This window comes from Diorhabda sublineata, chromosome X (genome assembly GCF_026230105.1).
Source record: "Diorhabda sublineata isolate icDioSubl1.1 chromosome X, icDioSubl1.1, whole genome shotgun sequence".
NCBI classification, from domain to species: Eukaryota; Metazoa; Arthropoda; class Insecta; order Coleoptera; family Chrysomelidae; genus Diorhabda; species Diorhabda sublineata.
The window spans coordinates 15784379-15812039 of NC_079485.1; the positions used below are offsets into that span (position 1 = coordinate 15784379).

The window sequence follows — 27661 nt, forward strand, 5'->3', positions numbered from 1 at the left end:
AAGAATTTTAATCACAGTATAAAACATGAATTAATATCTATTGTTCATAGATTTGTCAGTTCAATTGTTCATCTGATAGCGGTAAATGGAGAAATAATCGCCAAGGAAAAAGAGAAGATAAAAAAGATTTTGTGTACGTTAGTATAAATACGAAGGCGGTTTGACGAAAGAGTGGCATTGCATTAGAAAAGTTACTTTACCGTGAAAATTTTAAATTTCTTGAAATTATTCCTCAACACATTTCGAAACAGAAAGTAATCGGAAGGAACCATATCGGGCGAATATGGCGGATGAGTTAATAAATTGGAAAGCATTTCAGCTAATTTTTATGCAATGGAAAGGCGCATTGTTGTGGTGTAAAACAAAACTTTTTTCTTTAACCAATACAGTCGTTTTTTCTTTCGTCTGTATTTTTGATTCCTAGGAAAAATAGTGTACCTATATTTCATCTTATCATATTTCATCATATTTGACAAACAACACTAAATATATGACTGAAACGAACAATACTATCACCGTAGTGGAAGGGTCAAATCCTTCTAATGATTAAAACGAATTTTAGGTTCCTTCCTTTGACAGTCATAGTAATTTTATTCGGCTTCACTAGAGCAAACTCACAATTACATTTAGCTTCGTCTTATAACCAACTCAATGTTACTAGTTACCATATTCCATATCGAGAAAACAATGTTCATAAATCATTGTTATTCAGATGTTTTTAGGTAGTTACTAAATTTTGAGTTTTAACAAACTAAATTTGGAGTTTTAACAATTATTACCTATGTTTTTATGGTTAATAGACACAGTTTGAGGATATTTTCTAGCTGTCTCTCTATCCAATGTCCATGATAATAAAATTTATAACAAATATTGCACGTCTAAATTAATTAGATAAACTTTTTACCGGAACTATTTAGATTTTGCGAGTAGATGCTACAACTGAGTTTCTGAAATAATGAAAAAATAAAAAGGGACCTTATAATTTTGCATATTTATGTTTTATATAACCCGCGCTTTATACGAGGGTTGACTATATTTTTACAATGGAATAATTCATGAAAATGACGCATCCCAAAACGCATGAACCAAAAAGAAGTCTTACAGTAAAATTACACATGCAAAAATAATTGAATTCAAGCAAGTCGACAGTTTAATAGTAATCTCCAAGAACATATCCCAAAAAAATAAGCTACATCGATATCAGAGAGTCATCAGACCGATAGTACTTAGTGCAAGCGAAACGTCGATACTAATTAAAACGGAGGAAAACGAATTAGATAGAGGGAAAAAATTATTAGGTGGATATTAGAAGGAAAAAAGAAAGAACAGACTAGAAATAAAGAACATGTATGATGTACAAGAAATTAGCAAAATTATAAGGTCAAGAAGACTAGGATGGAAGGGAAACTTGGATAGAAAGCCGTAATCAAGAATGAATGGAAAATGAATAGAATCGCTTCGTGGAACTTTTGGTAGTGAAACACTATTAGAGAAGACTATTTACAATTAGTTCGCAAAATTTTGTCGTGGTTGTGCGTCTGTCAGTAATGAATATCGAGGCACAAATTTTGCATGTAAATTTAAGTGTAGAAAGATGTGTCCCAGAAACAACTGAACTTTTGAAAAACATTGAATTAATGTCGCATTGCCCGTATATACCTGATTTATCGCCATTTCATGTTCCCCTCTGTCATACAAAAGATGCGCAGACAGCGATTTTCATCATCTAGAAAAGCTGAATTATTTCAAAGCCTCGTTTTTCCGGTATCAGCTTTAGAGTGGAAAAATGTATCCAGAATTGGTTTGAGAGTATGCAAAATGTATAGAGTTTAAGGGCGAATATTTCGGAAAGTAAGAAAAAACTTTGTTTTGATCTTGTTTGTTTCTGTTCCATTTGTTTCGCAAACTTAAAACGGCAACCTAGGTGACACAAACATCATATTATCTGGTTGTAGTGTGTGTAAGATTTAACCCCACTAATAAAGGAGTTCATTATAACAATAACGTTAAAAATTACAACAGACATTACAGGTAAATAGTTGTTTACATAATTTTTGAATGTTTGGACGTGTTGAAGCTGTAACCGGCATTAGCCGGGGAAGTAGAATTAAAAAAGATAGAGGTCATAACGAAAAACTACGGTGATTTGGCAAAACACCCCGCACATTTCTTCACATTTAGATTTTTCTTGTACTTGCAATGTGCCGTGTTACCTAATTATATAGATCTGTGCAAGACGAGCCTGACTTTTCTATTCGGAAGCGTGCTGTTGCTTTTAACGTACACAACATTTTGAGGGCTGCACCCTTACAAAATTCAGTTAATGCAAAAACTGAAGCCTTAGAATAAACCAGATAATGGAGATGTCAACAAGCAAAATTGCCGCTACTGTAGGGCAACCAATACAAAACACAAACATCAGAAACCTCTAGATTCGCCTGAAAGTAACCGTTTGCCATGTCAGCGCGAGGAATTATAAGTCATTAGTCTTTTGAAGATGAAAGGGGAAGCCCAATTACGGTGAATTCAGAGCGGTATGTGCAGCTGTTTACACATGTCCAATAGATCTGTGCCACGAAATTTTTCAAGACAAATTGTACTCGAGGAGAGGTGGCATAAGTTGGTCTCCGTGCAGTCCCTATTGAACCCCTATAGACTTTTTTCTGTGGATTTACGTCAAATCTGGAATTTACGACATCCCTGGGACAATTGAAATATTCATCATTAAATGACAGCCATCACGAAGAATACCTACCGAGCTGTCAAAAGCTCAATCAAATGAATGCCGTGGACGTAACGGTTTACATTTAGACGATGTTCAAATACATAATAAATAATAATAAAATAAAAATAAATTTCCAAGCAATGTATTTTAATATGTAATAAATATTTTTAAAAATGGGAGGGAGGACCGACTACATTGCACGCTCGATCAACGGGATTTACAAATATTGACTTTGTCATGTGCAATAGCCAAGGAAATAGGAGAACCTTGTTTTGATATACAATTTTTGAAAAATATAGCAGTCGATTATAAAATTACATCCAAGTTATAGGTGGGTTCTTCAAACATTTAGCTTAAAATTATCTTCTTTGAAAATTGATTTTTATATAAATTGGTAGAAATGCATATTAAACGAACATGTAGATAAAAGCATATTTGTGGTAGCCAAAAATTTTTATTAATAAATTTTTTTTTGAAAATTTTACTAGATAAAGATCATTTTTATGCACGTTGTTGTGTCTTACTGTATGAACTCCTATTAAATTTCTGTACCCTGTAAATTTTTAAAAGCATACGTATTTTCTTTTTTTTTAGAATGATGATGAATGACTCGAGTAAAAATATAAACGTGTATTCATTTATAAAAATGTAATAATACTTTTAGTGCTGCCGTAAAAAATGTCAACACTCTCCGGTTCCATCGATCAATTCTCTCAGCAAAACAAAAACATAAAGGCTCACCTCTCCGTTTTCCATCGGAGTTAACTTGGAATAAAAAGAAGTGCATATCACTTCGTTGTCGGTAACGTAATGTGGTTTTCCTTTAGTAGCTGGAATTCCGAAACGTTCTAGGCACTCTTTGTCGGTCCTCGCAAAATACTGCCAGACCTCGTAATATTCGCCGTCAAAGGATCGTTCTAAAATCCAAGAACCAGGTCGAGGTGAATTTCCCATTTTCATAATTACGTACGCAATTTGGTAAACCTGAAAATTAAAAAAAAACTCTTTGTAAGCGGGATGAAACGTTATATCTCCCGAAAATATAAAATTGGATACTCGTACGATTTAAATTCTAATTAAGACTCAAGCTTTTTCCATATTATCATAATTTCTACTTAAATATGGAAACCGTAGGAAAATTTTAATAATTTTTTATTTGTAATATTATGTCACTATGTTGAATGCTAAATTATTATTTTTTGAAGATGTAGGTAAATGACAGTTGTTTTTGACATTTGTGTTACAAAACACATGTCAATCACTACAATTCTTCGGTAGTGTTGACGCAACGTGATTTAGACACAATGTGAGACAACATAAGATGCTCAAGTTTGGGAAGCTTCAGATTTGTCGTTCGGGTCAGAACATCGCAGATGGGACTGCAGATGTTGTACAGGACATGCTAGTATTAACATAACGACGTGTTACGTAATTTTAGTGAATAATGATGCTGCCCAAGGCATTCTGAATCTCGACAAATACGACGAAGCCAACTTTTGATCGAAAATCACAATGAGCGACGAGATCTATTTCCAAATTTAAGATCCCCAATAGACACACAAAGAGCCAATAGAGCCACTACAAGTTACTATGTGGTGTTCTGGGTCTTCAATTGTTCAAAAACACCACGCGTGTTTTAATAAATAAAACTTTAGTAGTAGAGACAAAGAAGATTAGAAGCGCACCATTATATAAGGGTGATAGGGTCCTATGAAGTGCCGTGACATCAAAGTTGCTCCAAACCAGGTATGATTTAAAAATCATGCGGCAGGTACTCCCCGGGAACCATAGCACTGCAATTTGTTAATTAAAATATTATCATTCACATAATTTAAAACCTTAGAAGAATCACAAAAAGTATGTCAAAAAGCATTCATAGATGTTCTTGGTACATCTAGAGGTCGAGTTCAGAGACTGGTTAGGAATCACTTACAAACAGATAGAATATTAGCCACAGAGAATAGGGGTGGTGATCGCGTCAGTAAGAAGTATGAGTAAAAGAAGAATAGCTTCAAAAGTATCGGGGAGTTCCCCTGAAACCGTAGTACTGCAATTTTTTGAATAAAATATTATAATTTACATAATCGAAAGCCTTAGAAAACTCACAGATTGTTGTTGTGGTGGAGTGATGGTTGTTTAGGAGTAAACTTTATTTAGGAAATAGAATATAGCATTATTTGTACAGTTGTTACTTAAAAATTTAAATTGATTAGTAGTAAGTATTTTATTTTTGAACAGAAATGATAAAAGTCTTTTTTTAAACCAATCAATGATTCTATATAACGTGGGAAGGAGTGACTTGACCTCCATCTCCTCCTTTATGCAGAGGTATAATTATTGCCGTCTTAAGGCAATTTGAAAAAGTACCATTTTAAAACGAGATATTGAGATAGCTTCAATAATTTGCCCAGCAAAATATTATATTCTTTTCTCTTCCATAAACTCAACCAATATGAAGTCACCAGCTTTAGGAGTGCATTTCTGGAAGGAACTGTCCATCTTGAATTGAAAATGGGTCTAGTTATCTAAACTATCATAACTGTTTATCCAAAATTTTCCAATTAATTTTTTCCATATTTTAAACTTTATTCTCACCAAACTTCTCACAAACTCTAGTTTGTCAGGTGTATCAGATGAAATTCGACGTTTACCTCTTTCTGTATGCACATTGACCTTTGGTGGACCTTTGTTATATGGTATAATTGGTGAAACAACCGTTGTTGATAGTTGATAGTTATATATATAAATTCTAAATTCACGATTTATTTATTAAGAAAATACATTCAGTTGTTCAAAAAATTAGTACATATAGGAGACTTAATTCTCTGATCATAGCTTTAACAGATAGGATCAACGCTCCCGAGACCACACCAAATCTTTAAAATAGTAATAAAACCTAAACATAACTCAATACATAAACAAATTCAATATCCACTTTTCCTCCCAAAATCACAGCAAGTAATTCCTAATGCGTTAATTGTCTACTAAAACCAAATAGTATGCAACCAGTGTTACTAACAAAACACAATATAATCTTCTCTCTAATCTAATCACAATATAATAATTACATAATCTTTTTAAAAGAAAAAGTTGTTATCTCTGTATGCACATGCCTGTGCATACTTCAATAGTTATTATTATTTATGAGAGGAACAACACGATTAATTTCACTGGGTTACGTTATTTGAGACTACGTCGATCAGAGCTAATGTTGTGGTGAGATTAAATAGCATATTGTCTGGTAAACGGGATTTATCTAGGAAAATCGATTCCGGTTTACCCGACTTGTCAAACTAATTAATATACTGCATAATCCCCAGATAAATGCGTCCCAAGATGGAAGATTAATGTTCTCCAAATCTTGTCTTATGAAATGTGCGATTAGTATCAGATGGCGGTTATGGTGAATCCAAAGCTGATAACACGGTGTAAGATACGAACTTCATATTTGCAAACTCACAAACCATCATTTGGCACACTTAATTAGAGATAAAGTGACTCGATTTAATATAGGCAGGTGAAATTTCGATGGGTAAGAAACTGACTGCCTGACTACTACTATACTACTATATCCAAAGTAATCACCAATCAAACTAGTGGAATAGAAAGAGATTGATGAATGTCTGTCGTGAAACCTCGACCACGTAAACGCTTCTTTAAGGTGAGGAAAAGCCCGAAATCAATTTGTTCAAAACAGGCGATTGTTATATTATTTTCATATACAATTTTAACTGTTTTTTTTGCCAGTATGTGACGATACATTGATCAAATTCAGTGGAAGAATATATATATATATATATATATATATATATATATATATATATATATACTTCGTTATTCTTTGAAAATGAATTAGACAATTTATAAGCAAAGGAATAAACAGTCTATAAGTCACTAATATGATCAATGAACTATCTCTTGACGGTACTCTGTGAGTGTTCACTATAGGAGATCTTCTAGTCATCTTATTAATTTATTGTTGTGGTCATTTTGATTAGTGGAATATTCATATCGTTATAAATTGTTTAAAATTAGTTAGAAACGTACCAAAGGGGCTTCACTTCACTTACTCACTTACATATAGTGTTTTGGATTGAAATGTTTGGAGTAATCTTCGTATTTGAAGGTTCACTGCAGCCCCATAGCTCTATTTCATATGACCAAATTGTTATGAGTATAGTTTTTTCAAGTTACCAATGCATATTTGATTTCAAATATAATAATTTCTTGGTTTTGATATTTCTTCCATGCAAGTTTCTCATCTAGATGCAACCTTAAATACCTACCTGTTGTATATATGGGAATTTTATTGATGAAAATTCGCGGGAAAACTGATTTTTATGTTAATTTTTCACTGATGGAGCTAGTTTTGTAACATGTTTAGTTAATTTTCTACTTTTTCTGAAGATTTAGTTGGTTCGATATATGTTGCCGTGATTGCCGTGTCAACTAATTCGTCGCTCTTATAACGACATTTTTCTCTTTAACTTCTTAAATTCTTAGATATATTTCCCAAATCTATTTCAAAGTCATTAGGTTGAAATATATCTTCGAGATCTGAGTTGCTTGCAGATCATTGTTCATCACTTGTTCGTAGAATTATGTTAATGGTTTTGTTTGCTTGAGATGTATCATTTTCTATTGGCCAACAATTTTTCAGTCTTTTCGCGTTAACAACTCCTCTAGTAGTGGATTTGAGTGGGTTTCTATATTTTGGTGGTATTTGATGATCTTCTCTTGGATAACTTCTTGTACAGCCGGTACTCCCAGGTCCACGTGAATCTTGTGATTTGTTACATACCATCGAGCATCTACTAGTGACGGAGTATTTTAGATTAGGATCTCTGAATAATATTTGTATTAGATCTGGAAGCGCAACCCCACAGCTCTATTCCATATGTCCATATAAGCTTGATGACAGATTTGTATATAAGGACTTTGTTTTCAAGTGAGACTTTGGATTTTCCCCTATCAACCAATGTAGTTATCTTGCTTTTATATCAAGTTGTTTTCTTTTTTTTTGTGATGTGTTGCTTCCAGTTAATTTTTTTGTCTAGGTGGTTTCCTAAGTATTTGCTTGAGATATTTCCGTATTGTTCAACTTAACTGGCGGACGTGTACCCTTATGTAGCGTGAATGTTACATTTATTGATTTGGTCTCATTAACTTTAATTCTCCATTTTTGTAGCCACTCCTGTAATTGGTCAAGATGAGCCTGGATATTCTTTGCTGCTGTTTGTGGTTTTTGATCAGTAGAGAGGATGACTATGTCTGTAGCAAAAATTTCTGTTTTTGTATACTCTGGTATATCTGATGTATACAGTATGTAAAATAGTGGGCCTAGTACGGTATCCTGTGGTACCTCTGCTGCTATAGTAAAATTTTTGGACTTTTTCTCATTAACTTTTGTTTGGAAGGTTCTGTTGGTTAAGTAAGATTTCAGAAGTGGTTAGTAGTTTGGGGAAAGGGTTCTTTTAATTTTGTATAGCAGCCCTTGATGCCACCTTGTCAAAATCCTGTACGATGTCAAGGAAAACAGCAGAGCAATATTCTTTGGTTTCTTTGGTTTATTTATTTTCTGCGTGAGTCGGTGGACTTGTTGCACTGTCGAATGTTTCTGTCGGAATCCAAATTGATGGCAGGGGATCCAATTCTGTGGAGGTAAGTCTTCAGTTTCAAGAAGTTTGGACATTGTAGGTAGACGGCTTATTGGACGGTATGATGACACGTTTGTTGGGTCTTCTCCTGGTTTACCAATCAATATGATTTATACAACTTTATATGATTTTTGCCAGTATCCGAATCTCATAATTACATTGTAGATGTATATTAGCATGAATACCTCTTTTTGTGGCAATTCTTTCAGCATTTTGGCGGTTATTAGGTGCGTTTTTCGAGTTTAGTAAGCTTATGTCATTGTGTACTTCTTTTGGAGTCAATGCTTTCATGGGGCTTCTTGTATTTATTGCAGTTGTTAAGTTTTGCTCTACTTCTTAGTCTGTCTAGTTTCTTACTGGTTGAAAGACTGTAGTGAGATAATTCGCAAATAAATCTGCTTTTTCTTTGTCGCTTCTAGCCCACTGTTCATGTTCGTTTATTCGTACAGGTGGGGCTGTTATCTTTTTTTATTTTTTTAATGGATTCCAAATGGAATGATCTGGTCTTATTAATTTAGATACGTATTCCTCAAATTGTGCATCCCTTATTTCTTTGAGTTTTTTCTTCAATTTATGACTAAGTCGATTGAAGTTATTTTTGTCTGCAGGATGATGTCAGATGAATTTGGAAATAACCTGTATATAGTATTTACCTCCAGACTTACTCCAGATCTTACTCTTCCAATAATTTCTTTTTTTTTTAATATTTCGTGTTAAATCAAATTGAATACTTCTTTTTATCTCCAACTTCTCATTTTTCCTTATTCTATTTACTCCTTTGAAGGTTTCTTTTATTTTGGTCATTGTTGTTGTTCCTATCGCATATATATTTTCTTCTATAAGCTTGTTGGTCACTTTGAAACCTGTCGTTGGATCTTTGCCTTTTTGGTAAAATTTCTCGATTTATCTAGCCGAAGAAACCACCGCTTGACGATGCAGATGTTATCTGAAATTTAACCAATCTTCATAAACGTGGTTTATGTTTACATGTATACCGCCTTCACAGAATGCTCTGAATTAAATATGAAAAGATAAAAGCTTCTCAAAATTCCCTGAGATCTAAAAGTGATGACTACATAAATGCTGAGCTGTCGATATTAAGCACTGGAAAATGTTTTGAACAAGCTTATACTATTTATTGATTGCATTCTCAATAACATTAAGGTAATTTGTGAACGTTTGATTCAAGAAACGTTAGAACTGATCGGGTAAATAGAGAAAATTCAGAATAACCGGAAAATTCCATGTTTATTTAACTATTTTTCTAATCTATGCGAGCCATATCGAGGTAGCAATCAGTGAGGTGCATTGGCGTACTTTAGAAATAGGGATATGAGAAAATTAACTGTAATAATTTCTTTGGAATTGAGGAATTGGTATATTTTTATGAATCTACTAACTTTTTTTACGTTTTACCTGTTTAGGAATTGATTGATGTAAAAAATTAATTCTTTCAATACTGGACGTTTGTTTGGTGGTGATAAATAATTATTCACTTTTATAAATTAGAGAATGGATGTATCCAAGGTATTAAGTTTTGCAGATTAATACACAAGTTGTTCTGTTTAAGAGCAAGCACAGAGCAAATGCGTATAGTAGAGCCCAAAATATCACTATTGAGGGCAATTTAGCTCTAAACCAAGCTGCATCCCTTAGGAGTTAGGCCCTCCGCACACAGGTCGACTCATTTGCAATTCAAGTTGTCAACAGGAGTCGCGCGCAACCTTGTTTGTGTTTCACAGTGGGAGTCCTCACACGGGCTAACTGCCAGTCGTCAACTCAAATCCAGTTGGCAACGAGAATCGCATGAGTTGCACGCAACGCTCACTCCCGGTCGCCTGCAATCTCAGTCGCGTAGTTGCGTACCGTACAATAGAAGACCACGGGTGCGGAGGGCCTTATATTATTTAAAATGAGTGATCAATCTCAATCAATATTTCTTTTGTTGAAGAGGTGGAGAAGCATAAAGATTCCCTCATATTAGTATTCTGCTTCTGTATTGAAGGAGCAACCAATCTCACCAATTCTTCAAAGCTTTCTTTTGTCATTCTATAGAATGCTATAAACTTTGCATTTGTTTCTTTCAGTTCTTCGGCAACAACAAACAACCTGCGGCTTAAGTTTTTTTGAATATACGGATGATACCAATATTTCCTTCTTCCTCCTCTACCATACCGTCTGCACTGATAGTAATCTATCATTTCTTCCTTAGACTCACTAATGCTAGAATGCATTTTCAAAAACTAGCATTACATAAAGTAAAATTATAGAAATATAATTTCAGTTCTCCGAGCTCTGTTGCCAACTGAAACCGACTATCAGCCGAGAGTTGCATACATAGCCCAACTGTGTGCAGACTCCAGTTGCAATCAGGTTGCACAACTTCGATTGCATGATTCCGATTACGCGTTGCGCAGTTAAGTTGCAAACTCAAATTGTAAATCGAGTCGACCCGTAGGCGGAGGACCTTATAGTTCCTCCAAAAAATTTTTTAAGAAACAGTATCATGCTTAGTTTAAAGTTTAAAGTTTAAAAATGATCTGTCTCAAAATATATTCAAAATGAAATGAGCTAAACAATTATTTTAAAAATTTCAAAAACTTTGATTATGGTAAGGTGTTGACTTGTAAAATGTCTACAATAAAAGGGAATATGGTCGAAAATTGAGTAAATGATGATCAGTCTCAGTTCATTATGCGAAAAGTCGAAGGTTAATTGGATGCGAACATTTATTGATGACAGCAAACTGTGATGAAAAAATAAATTTAACAGTGTTAGAAAGATAGAATGGAACTTCAATCTTATTTTGTTCGTAGTCATGATCAATACAGCATAATCTATTTTTTCAAACAAAAAGTTCCTGGAGACAAAATAACATCCAAAAGTGGCTTCACCCAGTGGGACTTCCCTTTCCTAAATCAAAATTATTCATGTTGGCTAAGAGAGTTTATTGATGAAAAGGTTTGAAGTAGAAATGACGTACTATGGTTACTATCCTGTAATGTTTTGCATGTCTTTCATCTTCGTTTATGAATGTCGTCCAATACGTGAAAAACACTTTGGGTATTCGATTTGTTCGAATCAAATTTTACACCGTTTAATTCTAATAAAACTTAAATTCTTCGTAGTCTACTTCAATTTTATTAAAAGAAATGAAAAGCACCTTTCACCCTTATACTTCCGCCACCTATGTTCCTATACAAAGATCAAGGAGCAATAGCTCCATACCAACTCGTACCATTGAAGCGCGTGACGTCATGATCTTCAAGCAATGCACGCTTCGATGCGATTCCGGGAGACTGAATATTAAAATGGGAACCGGGTAAGAGTGGATAAAACCTAATAATTTATATGGAAATAAAACTGTGGATGAAAATTATTGTTTTAACTATTAATATGCTTTTAAAAGTAATTTAAGTAAATGCATTACCACGTTTATGAAACATACAATTTTTTGCTTGCTAGCTGACTAGGTCGCGTCATTTAGTTAACTCTATTGATTAGCGATATCTAGAAATTTGTCCATTTCTACATTTTTTTGCTTCTATAAACGAACATACTCAATACACTATTTACACTAAAGTCTACTTTCATGCACGATAGGGTAATAAAACCTACTAATCCAAATTTAGTACGGTCATTGCTCATAGAAGTTTGTGGACTCTCATTTGTCTTTTATAACTATGTACAGAACAATAAAAAAAAGGTTTGGAATGATCAAAAGCCCTGTATATTAAAGATTACATACCCGTACCGTGAGATCTATAAGTACACATTTGCCATTAAAAGCTAGAAATTTTGTTTTATTCTAATTCCAAGAATCTCATCGCGAAAAATATCAATGAAAATTCGATTTAAAGTTTTTCCAAATAGTAAGGAGATCCAAGTTGTGTATTATTAGAAGTTTATTTTAGTTGCAGCTTCCAAGGTGCAGTGTGCAATCTATTGTTAACTCCAGTTTAATTATAGAAGAAGACTTCGAAGGAAAGTACATGCGTTATTTTTTCGAAAAGTATTTCCGATAGAAGACAAAATCCTTGTCACGAAATGAGTCTACACAATATATACATTTATGAAACTATAATAAGTCGAAGACAGGCTTATTGTCTACCAACAGAAAAGGAGCGCAGAGTGATAATAGTACACACAATTCAAAAAATTTTGTTAAAAGTGGTTTATTGACCTTTGAATCTACTCGTACCGGTGACTACCATGACCTCTGATGTTTTTAGAGAATGGTTCGAACAAAAGATAGATCTTTCTTAGAACTGTAAAACAGTAATAGATAATGCAAGTTGTCACTTGTAGCATCAAGAAAAATTGCTCATAACTGATTAAAAAATATTTACAAAATTGGCTTGTTAATCATACTATTAAAGAAGAAGAGAAAACGTGCCAGCTGGACAATATTACTGATAAAATGGACAAATATTGGTTGCAACAATTCATCTTCTGATTTAGATTTTGATTTGGATTTATAATAAGTAGCTCTGCTTATTCTGGTCAGTTTTTATATTAAAATTATCCGTTATGAACGTTGTTTCCAAAACCAAGTTTGAATCCTTATACCTATATAACCAGTAGGTATGACACAATGTTCTCAACATACCTTGTGGAAATATTTTAGAAACAAATTGCACGTTTTCACATACAGCTGTTTGGAAGTTGGAAGCAGGTTAATTAGGTGAAAATATAAGTGTACACCCAATATATTTATTATACGAAATACCCAAGGTATAACTTGAAAAACCAACACACTACAAACACAAGTGTGAGTGTTGCAGTAGTGGTATAATAAAAATTGAACAATATTTATTTTCTTTACCCAAGTTTCAAAATTTCATTCTAAATCGTACAATATTTTCATTGACTGATATACAATATGATAAATTATAAATTTTACTGTTGACACATGATTTATGATTTGAAATTCATCGACGACGATTCCCTTTGGTCCTATAAATGCCCTTAAAATACAAAAAAGCATAAAGCAATTCAAAACAATTGAGATCATTTTTTTGTTGGATCATATCCATATAGATTACATTTCTCAATTCCTATATGAGTTATGAAAACAAAGAATGATTTAGTTTGTAATTGTAATGTAGAGTTGAGCATTCAAATAAGTTCGTGCGTACGTACAGGGCCTTTTCCATATATAAATCGAGTGATGTTTTAGTGATGTGAATATATACATTCCGTATCACTTTGATTTCTGATTGCAATAAGATGGAATAACTATTATTGTTCATATGGACGTTTTCGGAGAGTTTTAACTGTTTTCTGTGTTGCTTTTTCGGGCTATAATCACCTCACGACAACGCTTCCAAGTAATTTTGGTTCAACTCAGTTATTAACATCTCTTGTAGTTATCGACGGTTAGGAGGTATGACATCTATGGATTTCGCCCTTTTGCAAATATTGTCCCATACTTGCTTATTATAGTTTAATTCTTCGTGGCCGCCCAGAGCATTTTCTATCGCCAAAGTTCCTGGTGGAAGCATATTTTTTTGTAGTCCACGGTACATCGAGGTATTTTTAATTCGGCGGCAATGGTACGGTTAATTTTGTCTAGACTAAGAAGACTTGGGATTAATGCCGAGTTTCAACCGATAGTTTCTTGGATTTACCATTTTAAAATTTACTATTCTGAATTTTCTAGAATGAAAGCAATTTGTATTCGAATTTCACAAAAAGATGTCTTAGTCCAAAAATTATAAATGAAAGCACGTTCTTGCGTCTCACAGAGCTAACTGGGACTAAACTACAATTATAAACACCGAAGATATAATTCAGAATTAAAGAATAATGAACAAATCAGTCGGTACTTATATAAGTTTTAACTTGTCGATCTAGCCGTCAAAATATAAACATGCGCTCGTATGAAGTAATAATAACGGACGCTATCATTTTTAGTTTGTAAGACTCCGTTTCGACCTTCACTTGACAATATGAAAGAGAAATTTGTTAAAGCGTATTCTTTTCTAATTTAATGAATAGATTATGGGGTGGGCAGAAACTTTTGACTGGTAGTGTACTTTTGATGTGTATCATATGTTTAGATTAACTTCACATACCTTCTTTTCGACTAAATTTAATTAATTTTCGTTGAATAATAAAGTGACTATATATGCTTCATCACAAAAAAATGCTGCTACTACGCCACTGGTACTATGAACATTAAGGATGCAGCACGAGTAGTTTGACGATCTGAAATGTAACGATACAATTTATATTTGTCTTTATGGCACGACATTTCGTGGGAATTGGGTGGTTTTCTGATAAATTTATTCATTGCTGTTATAATTACTTAGTTATTCGGTGCCATATTTGCAGAAAACTTATTTTCACAGGGATAAGACGACCAATTATTAAAATAAACTATTATATTGCACCATATACATCCCTCAATTCATCAAATTTACAGGATATTATTATTTTTTATAACTATATACAGAACAATCAAAAAAGGTTTGGAATGATCAAAAGCCCTGTGTATTAAAGATTACATACCCGTACACCGTGAGATCTACAAGTACATATTTGCTATTAAAAGCTAGAAATTTTGTTATATTCTAATTCCAAGAATCTCATCGCGAAAAATTTCAATGAAAATTCGATTTTAGGTTTTTCCATATAGTAACGAGGCCCAAGTTGTGTATTCTTAAAAGTTTAGTTTAGTTGTAGGTGCAAGGTGCAGTGTGCAATCTATTGTTAACTCCAGTTTAATTATAGAAGAAGACTTCGAAGGAAAGTACATGCGTTATTTTTTCGAAAAGTATTTCCGATAGAAGACAAAATCCTTGTCACGAAATGAGTCTACACAATATATACATTTATGAAACTATAATAAGTCGAAGACAGGCTTATTGTCTACCAACAGAAAAGGAGCGCAGAGTGATAATAGTACACACAATTCAAAAAATTTTGTTAAAAGTGGTTTATTGACCTTTGAATCTACTCGTACCGGTGACTACCATGACCTCTGATGTTTTTAGAGAATGATTCGAACAAAATATAGATCTTCTTTAGAACTGTAAAACAGTAATAGACAATGCAAGTTATCACTCATCACATCTAGAAAAATTGCTCATAACTAAAAGATTCACAGAATAGAACGTGCATTTATTAAGTATAGACTAAAAAAATAAATACATAAGTTATTGTTGAAACAAAAGTTATGATGATTAGGTAATTAAATGAAGTTTATTTTTTACAAATAACAGCATCTAAATGACGGCCCTCTCAAAGACGGCACTCCTCTAAACGCGAACGTAAATTTGTGAAAATTCTTGTCAATAAATCTGGGGTGATTTCTGCCATTTCCTGGCGGATATTTTCCTTTAGCTGACTCATGTCCCTCGGTTTGTTCAAAAAAATCCAGACGCGTCAAGTCAGGGCTACGTGGGGACCAAGAGATATCACCTCTTTTGGAAATTAGTCTTGCAGGAAACATCACAGCCGCCATAGAGTCAATTGATGTGTGACAGGTCGCTCCGTCATGTTGGAACCAAGTTCTCGTATTCGCTATTCTTGATCTCGCAAGTTCTGGAGTCAAATATCCCTCTAGCATCGCAACATAGCGGTCGGTGTTAACGGTGATGTTTCGTCCTCGTGATTCTTCAAAGAACAAAGGGCCAATAATTACTTGCTTGAGATTGCTGCCCATACCGTTATTTTCGGACTATGCAGCGGTTTTTGATATTTCATTCTTGGATTTTTTCGGTTCATTTAAATGAAAAAACGATGTTGTCAAAAGTGGAAAATCGACTAAGCATTTCTTCAGAAAATATCAACCTTGCTACTACTACTATACTACCCTTGTCGGTATCCTTTAATTCCTATGTTAACTGCTTATAAGGATGCAGTTTAAGATCGAACTTCAAAATTCGCTCTAAACTTTGGTTCAAAGCCGCCGAGTAGACACATGTGGATTTTATCGTATTGACTCCTTCAACCTATTTTTTGTGGTCCTAGACTTTCTTGGACGACCTTTTGCTGTTGGTTTAAACGTGGAACCAGTCTTTTCAAAACGCTTAACCCATATTTTGATTAAATTTGCAATCGGGGCTTCATTAATTTATATTAATCCATACTTGCAACCATGCAGTTGCCTTGTATGAACGACGCTCTCTTAAAACGTGCGAAAACAAAAAACGCGACGTTTTCCTTCGAAGTGACTCATGGGTACTAAAACCTTACGAGTGCAATGTGCAATTATCCAAACAGCTCACGCACCGTTTACTTCGCGAAGAAAGATGATGAAATATGCACGTTCTATTGCGCCACTCTGTATTAAAAAAGAAGAGAAAACGTGCAAGTATTGGTCGCAACAGTTCATCTCCTGATTTCGATTTTAATTTGTATTTGTAAGTAGCTCTGCTTATAATAGTGAGTTTTTATATTAAAATTATCCTTTAGCAACGTAACGCTGTTTCATAAACAAAGTTTACACCCTTCTGCCATATTGGCAGAAAGCTTATTTTTACCAATTATCAAAATAAACTATTATATAGTGTTATATATATCCTTCAATGCACCAAAAAACCATTGCAGACTTCAGGTGTGTTAAACAAGTAATATACTCTTATAAACTGTAGGGAAACAGGTACTAATAAATATTTATAATTGATTCGATGTTTTAAAAAGGAAGCAGTTTATAAACTTTCTTATCTCAACATCGATTTGTTTAAATCGTAAATTGAAGGCTTAGGTGGAAGCTGTAAAATTGATCTGTAAAATATTCAGATTACCCTCAGGTCGGTTAAGTAAAATGAATTAGATTCAAAACGATGTTTACAAAATCCCATAACAAAAGCCGTCGTCATTTATTACCGAAATTAATTGTGGAGACTTACAGTGTTTGCTTAGCAACAGCTTTGAAAACTGGTTAAATAGATAGTTGAATTAATTAGTTATATGATTAAAATCACAATAATTACTTAATATTATTCATTATATATTCTATAATGTATTTTTAACCATGACAATGAGAGCAATAAGAGAGTAAAGTAAGAACGTGATAGTACCATGTAAGGAAGAACTTGTAAGCAGTACGCAAAAGTATTGGACAGGTTCACTGTTACGGCGCATTCTATTGTTCGATCCTAAATTATTTTAAATTGGTGCCCAAATTAGCTTAAAACAAGACTCGACCATTATGGTAACTACTCCCAATTAACGGTACGTACAAATGCCCAATCATTCTCATTATCCATTTAAGATTTACTTCTAGAGAGTACCACGCAGTGCCAACCTGTATTCTAGTGAAACTATAACTATAACTTGTTTTAAATTGCTACAATACTTCAATTCAAATACCTGTACCAACTCGAATATGTACAGAGTGATCGCATTATTGGTAAATATAGTTAGGGGAGCCAGAAAGCTTATGAGAAAGGTGAAACTGATTTTGAATAAAACTGAAATCAAGAAGGCTATCAGAAAGTTTTCAAGAAAAAAAGCTGAGGCTGACTTCACAAAAACTTCCTATCACTATGTTGGACAAATTGAACAAGTTAGTTACTATCAAATTTATGCGTCAGATTAAGGTAAGGTACACATTTGTGTGACAGATCAAAATACAAATTTAATAAGCCCACCTGGGTCATACCGAACCACAGATAATTTTTTTAATTAAGAATGTTGGTATTTGTGTTCTTTTGTATTTTTTTGAGACTAAGATTAATTTTACTTAGCAAGTTTTGATGGTAATAGTATTTAAAACTCAAGTATGTTAGGAATATCTGGTATTTTAAATAATGTCGAAACCTCCCACTGGGAAGCCCAAATCACCTAAAGACTAATTTGTATATTTTTGGCAGGGTTCAAAAATTATTTTTCAACTTTGAAATTGGTCTTCACAATAATTTGAGCCCAATATATTTGCTGCTGATGTAGAAATAAAGTATTAAACATTTTGTGCGTGTGTTCAAAGTACATTGTTCCTCTACGTCCCTACCAGAATAATGTGATCAAGTCAGACAAATTCTTAGACTAGAAAATAACATTAAATTTAAACATTCAAACGAGACATTATTGAAAGGTGAAGCAATATTTCATCTCCATATTTGACCATAATGTTTATATATCCAATTAGTCTCATATTTTCTCAAATAATAAATAATTGGACTTTTTCTGTTAGCAAAGAAATGAATAGAGCAGTTGGTTGGATGTTCAGTATGCATATTTTAGTAAATTTTAATTAAATTTAGAAATTTGCCGGTCGTAAAATGTGTGTTTACAAGCCAGACACAGCGGTATTGCCTTTCAATCTGTTATCATTCATCACAGGTGTGGCACTGTCTTTTTAATCTGGTTCGCCAATATTCCTGTCACGTGACAATTAATCACTTCCAGAAGATCATTTTAAAAATTTAAACTGACTGATACGCGTGGATTTTATTTGAATACAGAATAGGTTTCAAATTAATTATGAGATATGCCGTGGGAAGAAGAAGGAATGGTAAACAATCATTTTATTATCCTAGTCATTTATTGAAGTTGAAAATTGATACGATTTTTTCACTGAATAAGTAGTATTTTCCTCATAAATTTAGAAAAAATCAATTGAACTCTTTTCATATTAGATACTGCTGTCCATAAATAACAAACATAACCAGTATACGGCTTGTTTAAAATATTATACACTAAAAATAATTACGACACAAACAAGAAAACTTTTGTTTTGTCTAGAACAGATGTTTTGTCAAAAAACATAAAATGAATATAGCTATGACCAAGAATTAAACCTGAAACTATTCTTTGTGGATTTCAAACAAGCGTATGATTCAATAAGTAGCCTTAGAAGCACTTTGAATGCCTAAAGAAATATTATATTTAGTAGAAAGTACACTAAACAATACCGAGAATGGAGTAGCTGTCGAAGGAAAGTAGAACAACTATCAAAAGTGCTGTTTAACCTGATGACTCCAAGAATTAGTAGCATCTAAGCCTAGAAGATGATTTACAAGATCAAAACACAAACGCAAATGGTATGTACTACTTTCGTTCTACTTATAAGTAGAACGAAAAAGGATCTAGAAAAAATGATTATACTCTTTGAAAAGACAGCAAAAAATATGGACTAAGTATAAATCAACAAAAGACAGAGCGAAACAGGGAGTATAGATTTGATAGAGTCCAGGAGTTCGAATACCTGGGAGTGACAACCGAAGGAGGTGAAACCAAGGAAACCAACAAAAGACTAGTGAGAAGAACAAAAACGTTTGGAGCCCTAAGATAACTATTAAGATCAAAAGATATTTAAAGAGCCGCCAAGTTGAGCATTTACAAGGCAATTATATAATCAACAGTGCTGCATTGCTGGATCTCGAACTGAAAAGAAGAAGAAAAAATAAACATATGGGAGAAAAAGGTACTAGGGAGGGTTTTTAGAGGAGAGCAGGAGAAAAACGAGAGGAGGGGGAAAACGGACACATAAATCAAAGTACTGTATGGTCAAGCAGAGGTGAGATACGAGATCAGAGCAAAAAGACTTCATTACATAGCGCATATGAGGTGTAGCTATTAAATAATGAAATAAGTGATATAAAAAATTTTATTTTTATGTTTTTAAATGTTCCTGATTTGTGTTTCAAAATAAGTTTTTTTTAATAATTTTTAAAAGATAGATAAAATTTGACGTTTCGACTTTTATTCAAGTCTTTATCAAAATATTATATTATACTGACAATTTGCGTATTTTTATTGATCAGTAGATCAACTTCATCATCAATATCAAAATAAGAATAAAATCAAAATAGAACTTAATTATTATTAATTTTTCCTTAGTCCTTACATCTCAAATATGTAGCAGTAATCAATTAAATTATTTGTAGTTGTATTAGAATTTACAAAATGGAGCTATAAATTTTACTTATTATAAATTATTTAGGTGTTTTTTATCATTTTTTCGTTCTTATGAAGGTTAACCATTTTTTCGCATATCAGATTCCGTTCCAAGAATTTTTGAATCTTTATAATTGAATTTATGTTTTTTTGATATTTTATGGTTGGTTAATGCAGTTATATTTTCTTTATCGTATTGAAATATGACCTCTTAGTCTATTTTATAAATACTGAGGTGTCTGCCCTATGCAGACAGCGGCACAATTAGTACAAGGCACTTAATATATAATATTACTTCTTTTGTTTTTTGTTTTATTTTTTATTTTGATATGTATTTATTTATTTATTATCACTTTCAATATATATATATATATATATATATATATATATATATATATATATATATATATATATCCCTCCTCTGTCCCTACATATCTCTATGCGAATATTTCATTATTGAAAACAGTGCAAGAAGTAGTTTTCTGTCAGTCCCTTCAGAACACGCGCTGCTGTTTCTTTCACAGCTTCAACCGACTCAAATCTTGTTCCTTTTAATTCAGATTTGACCTTGAGAAAGAAGTAGAAGTGCAAGGTCCAGGGAAGATGATGGATATTCCAATACTAGGATGTTGTATTTGTTTAGAAACCTTTTGACGGACAGGCACCAGTTTGGCACACACTTTTCGCATGTTAAAATTTTCTTCTAAAATTTGCCTCATAGATTCTTATCAATTCTTTCTATAGATGCAGCAATCGCGCGAATACTTAGTCGACGGTCAGATCGAACAAGATTACCGACTTGTTCAATATTTTCATCCGTTTTTGACCTGGAAGGGCGAGCCGAACGTAAATGATCTTTCAAGTCTCAAGTTTCAGTTCCAGTTTTTCCAAGATCCCTGTGAAACTTCACAATAATCCGTTGCATTATTTTTACGTCGATCATTTTTACGACAAAAAATAGCGTCTAAACAATCAAACGCGACGGTTATACTGATTTGTCTACAGATACGGTAGACATCCCATTCGAAAGAGTGAGCTTCAGGCTAAACAGCTGTTAGTCACTTATCTTTGACGCATGCATACTTTTTCTGTAGCAGCGCTAGTCTCGTTACTTAAAAGCTACACCTCGTATAGCCAGAATACACAGAGAAAGTTGGATAAAAAGATCTTTGTTAAGGAAAGAAGCGGCGAAAAAAAAAAGAGAGTCCACGGAAAAAATGGATGGAAGCATGTAGAGAAGATTTAGAAAGAATACGGATAGAGAGATGGCGTGAAGCAGCCATGAACAAAAATAGATGGCGGACAGCTGTAGAGCGACTCCAAGCCTTGGGCGTGACTGTGAAACAAGCATGCATGTAAAAACTGTTTGTGTAAAAAAGCTGTAGCGGAGTAAGGAATATTTTATATAAGTATTTAGATTTTACTAACCACTTGATAATTAAATAAATTTCAATATCGCTAGTTTGTCTCGCTTTATCAAGCACAAATAAATATTTGTATCGAAGAAGTACCAAAACCTGTACAAACGTATGTTGTAAGTGAACACCTGTAGCGGACAAGAATGTCTACTAATCTAAGAAATAAAAACAGAGATTTATTAGAAGATTTAATTAAGCAATGCGAAAATTAGCCATGTCTGTGGAAGATAAGATTACAGTCTTTCATTAGGGGTTATAGCTATACCCATAATGATTTTTTCAGTTTTAATTAGTTATTATACACAAGAGATTCAAATATGTTTGTTGATAATTGTGCTAATCTCGCGGATATAAAGTGAATTTATATATGAATAGTTTTGTCGTTTCAATAACCAATTTCTACACCGATTTTTTAGTTTTAAAAAGGGGAAAATGCAATCAAAGCGAATCATCAGCATCGTTCACGCGGAAACTGGTACTGACTCAAATATGCTCCTATCGTATGGTGCCGAAAGGAAATAGTACATGCTAATCATTTGTAGTAAAGATTGCGGAATTCTTTGGCTTCAGCAGTACGAAATCTGCACTATAATCGTCTAACTGAACATCGTAAAACTTTATATTTGTATAGATCTCGCATTCTTCATTACCGAGCAAACGACATTAACAGAAAAGTTTCTAAGAAATCTGTATGCTTGAAATGTATTGTTAAATCGTCAGGTAGATACTAAATATTCGGTGCATACTCATTCTGGTAATGTGAATTGAAAGGGTTATAAGTCTCTATATACTCATCTGTTTCTTCAATAAAATTTGTTGAAAAACTTACTATTTGATACTGTCTTTTCGTGGTTTTGAAAGTATTTCATGTATTACGTACAGTTATCGTTAATTTATTTGAATCGCAGGTTTGTTACTATGTTCACAAACATAATTTTATAGTTGTCTACTAGAAAATCTATCAACCGTCTCTTCTAATACGAAAGGTCTTTGTCGGGATAAGAAAGATACCAAAAATAATTATTCTTCCATTTTCAGAAAATCTGCACATTTCACATTCATCACTATTATCACATACCAATAGAACAGGATGATTATTTGTATCATTTCAGTCCTTTTAAAGCACAGCCGAAATTACTGAGTTCTTTTACATTCTGAGCTACAAAAATCCAATTAAATGAAGTCGGACATATTTATGCCCTCAAATTACTGGTATATCTATGAATAGTTCAATTCTACAAGTTAGGCGTTCTGTATCTAATAGAATATATATAAAAAGCTATCTCTTATAAAAATAATGAATCATTATTTCAGTGGCATATCTTAAAGATATTTTAGTTACAGTCTCAATTCTTCAAATTCCTTTTAAATAATTTATTTCCATTTTTTTTGTAGGAACCTGAAGACAATAAATTTATGAGCCGCATCAATGTAGTAATCTTGCTGTTCAAATTATTATTCAATCATATTATCAGAAAATTAATTTATTTAGTAGGTTGCACAACTGCTGCACTTTTTGTATAAATTTCCAATTTGTATGCGATCAGGACCGGATCAATATCTATTTTGTCAAGTCAATCAAATTTGTAGCACTTTGATTCTCAAAATCATCTTAAAAACTTATATTGAGGCATCTCATTGTCTATAATCTTTGCTAGAATAAATATTTTTTGCAAAAAATTCAAATTTTCAATTAGGATATATGAATGTGTTTTTGGATTGTTGAAAATGATGGTTTTCAAGATATTTGAACTCAACAATACTCAACAACTTATGGCACAAGAAAGAAGGTAAAGTACTTGGACAGTGGCATAACATTGATAAGGAATGGAGTACTTTCTTTACACCACTAAGAGAATTGTCTACATAAATCTGTAATTTATTACCAAATTTAATAAATTCGTGCTGTGTATATTTTCCAACCTTCTACATTTTAAATGATACCTGATATTATGAATTGATTGATTAATTTAACGAAAATTGAGGTAGATATTGCATTGTTCAACTTTATTTGCTTGGCAGCAATTGGCAAAATCAAAACGTAGCAAAATAAGCTATTAATTTTTTAACTGAATTATCTCAATAATGGGAAAACTGGACTTAGCCAAGCATATTACCAAAGTATAAGATGATAGATTGCTCATAAATAAATAGAATAGTATTAGAATAGTAGTCATTTACAGCGTAGAAGGCACTTTTCAGTAAATATGCGTTCGAATTCTAATAAAATACGGGAGAAGATGTTATAGATTTGATAGATTTGTTTTTCGTATTGTACATTATTCAGCCTTAAACTGATTCAGAACGTGGAGTAGAGTAGATAAAGATCGTGTTCCTGGGTGGATAGCTATGCAATGAACTTTCTAGAATGCTTACGAATTAGGCAAACGGATTCGAATATGAATAAGTAGAGAAGATTCAATATTTTGAATCTTCTAAAGAAGTCCCGGCAGTTTTTACTGTTATCTCTGTGTAAATAACAGAGTTGTAGTTTAAAGATTCACTCGAATTGAGTCTTTTTTTTTTGAAAACTGATCTTAGTGCAAAACTGGCCAAACGCTCTAAGAGATAGATTCAACTACGTTAATGGTGGTGCTATTTAATATAAAAGGCTGCAATGTATTTTTATACGATAAAAGTTTAGTTTTAGGAAAATTGAGACAGAGAAGAGTCGCACTATAATTTGAGGGTTATTACTAGATATAGTCTTATGAAGTGCCGTGATATCAGGGCTGCTCCAAGAGAAGCTGGTATCGTCCGCAAAGAGACATTTTACTACAGATGTCTAGATAGGCAATAGTACCTAGCATTCGACATTCTATTGGCTTGCAAAAAGATATCGTTGTATCAACCCTTGCAAGCTGACTTTTGTTCGTAAGGTATGACTTAAAACATGTGACAGGTACTCCTCGGAAACCGTAGTACTGCAATTTTTTAATTAAAATATTATGATTCATATAATTGAAAGCCTTAGAAGAATCACAGAAAGTATGTAAGAAAGTTAAGATAAGATAATGATAATATGATTACTTTTTCTTTTAATTGCTAAAAATTGGTAAACACCAAGGTTTCCGATCGTGTGTCTATTATAATAGGCATTTATACAACTATAACTTCACTATAGTTCATCCTAGGCAAAAATGGACCTCTCATCGCATTCAATAATAAGAATTTCTGCTGATGAATGTGGGAAACAGGGCCAAATCTCAACTATGATTGGCGTGCTATCATATTTTTTGTCTCAAAATGACCCCTATAATATAATCACTGTTGAGTTAGTTTCTGATACCAGGGCATTCGTTTCTACCATCAGACAGAGTTTTTGAAAAAAGATCTAAAAAAGGCAACCATCATGGATTGGAGATTGAATATTAGAGAGTTTTTAAACCCGTTTTAGAGAGTTTTTAAACCCGTTGGATCATAGCACTTACAGTTTCATTATAATACAGCTGATGTTGAAAAAATAATTTCGAAGAATAATGGCAAGAGAGACAAGACTTATTGTTTTTTTAAACACACTTGTCAGACATAAATCAGGTGTTACTCATCATACTATCGACGATCTCGAGGGAGATTTCCGTGAACGAAGAACGCCAGAACCAGAAAATGATATTTATCCGAAAATTTGATTGTATTACATTACAATTTTTTAAAAACGCTTAGCTGTTTTCATGTTTCAAAAACTTACCCTATCAATGTATAATTAGTTAAATCCAGAATGACACTGCAAAATTTGTCTCCTCCAATTTAACTAACTCCAATCCACTTTAACCGCAGTACAACTTTTTTATGCTTTGGGTATTAATTTATTACAATAAAAATTTAAATAATGAATGTCGTACTGGTTTTTAGCTAAATATGCAAAATTACCTAAAATGGGTGATATGCCTCATATCTAAACGTGTTGATCATTAATTTTTTTATTGAGTATTGACGCACTAACTCAACACTCTCATTTGAGGTAATGTATAATATTCTAACAAAAAAGATCTACAATCCGCTCTATAGTTACAGGTAATAAGTTCGTTATTACAATCTTTAGAAATAAAAAAAATGTTGAGAAAATTGGAAATATATGACCACCTTGTAAATTCAAATTTTAGATAAAAACCGTTATACCGCGTCACAGAAATTACACGTACAATATCCCCGCTGAGGTTGATCTTCAAAATAAATTGGTAGTTTAGGTCGGTTTTATGTGAGACGGCACTTGATTTATGGCCTAAATTATTTTTAATACTCACGTTAGTGGGTCTTTTTAACAACCTCATTTGAGTTTCTAAAAGTATGTCTACCGAATGTATAACCAGTAGATATTCAAAATAATGAGAGTGATGGTGTCATTAGAGGAAAAGCATTCATTTACACGCTTTTTTGTTGTTATCGGTTCCAAATTAATGGGATTCTTGTTAAATTATAAAAAAAAACAGAAGAAAAGAATTTACTTAGGAACCTGCTCCTTGTATACCGGAACTGAAATAGGGCAGCAGTTTTTTGGAAAGTTTTGACGAGCATTTACCCTTATCAAATATATTACTTTCGAGATATTCGCATTTTGAAATTGGTTATAAAAATTTTTTTTGAAAAAAATATGTACTGAAAATGCTTTTGTCGTTTGATTAGGATAAATGCTTTTGATACGTAGAATGGATGTCTCAACATTTGAGGATGAATCAATAGTTAAATTGCTCGATGGGATAAGTCAGTGCTAGGGATACCAAAGCATCTACGACTAGTATTGCATGGCAAAAGTTGGCCAAACAGCATCATGGAAAAAACTCATAACATCGCTTATTTAGACATATCTTTTTGTAATACGTATTTATAATGAAATTTTCCTCATTTGCCTTGAATAACTTATTGTTTAGTATCTAAACTAAAAGTTGATAGCTAAATGGAGGGACCCGTGCTTCTCAACTAGATGTAAGTTTCTGCGAACATCTCATATTAAGTCTTGGATGATTTGAACATCTATTTAGCGCATTTTATCTAAAAATTCTAAGCTGTACCTAATTGTTCCCCATTTTCAGTATCATGAACTTTGCGAGATAAAAGTGCTCAAAAATCTTTGGGGTCTGATGGGGAAGTTATGTTGTTGTGTTGCAAAAGGTTATTTTGATGTAGCTAATTGTGAGTGTCTCTTTTATAATGGCATAACGATAAGTTAGGTCAAAACATCAATCGTTTTCAACGTGCAAAACGTTTACGTACAAAAACAACTAATTTCATGAGACAGTTACTTACATAATATACAGCTCACCTCTTACTCGACCCACATTAGGTCTGGATATCCCTCTTGTCGAAATGGCACTTTTGCTTTTTCTTTATATTTTACATTTTTAAATATTGCCCATATAAAAACCATCTTTCCTTTTATTTCCTAATTGGCAAGAGTGAAGTATTTTTCATCATTCATAACAATGAATCCCTCATTGGCAAAAGGTTTCCACCTATGTTGATAATCGGTTTGGGCTATATTTAGAAAACTTCCGTCTCTTTCGGTATTTTTTACCATTTCCCGAGATATGGTATTCATACGATAACGAAGACCCCGTTTCTGTCTCTGGCTCTTCTTTCTAGTCTTTCTGCTCTTATTCGGATATATATTCTGGGTTTTTCACTTATTGAGAAGTTCGGACATCGTATTCCTTTTTCACATTCGAATATGCTTTTGAGTGAAATATTTTAATTCTTCAAAAATGCGAACTGTCAAGCTTAGAGATCTGTCATACCACATCATAAATGGTATAAGACAGTCTAATGCAACTGACAGAAAAGGACTCTACCTAATGTCAAGATAATAAACAATTTTTTGTTTACAAAGCCATTTTGATATTGTATTATTACAATCTTACAATTTCAAACTACTAAATTATGTACCAAATCTATTACGACATACATTACAAAAGATCACCCTCCAAAACTTCAAATATACCAACTCTGAATGTACTTGCAATCGAGCACTAGCAGAAAATCATCAAAAGCTATATTCATCTGTAAACAATGTGAAC

The 27661-nt window shown here is 32.9% G+C and overlaps 1 protein-coding gene across 1 annotated transcript in view; it reads right to left on the reverse strand.

Moving 5' to 3' along the window:
* Nucleotides 1–27661, reverse strand: part of LOC130450616 (laminin subunit alpha-1-like) — a 70630-nt gene that overhangs the window by 8010 nt on the left and 34959 nt on the right. The window contains exon 2 of the mRNA XM_056789104.1: nucleotides 3467–3709. Coding sequence (XP_056645082.1) covers nucleotides 3467–3709 — 243 coding nt within the window. The remainder of the gene's footprint in view (nucleotides 1–3466; nucleotides 3710–27661) is intronic.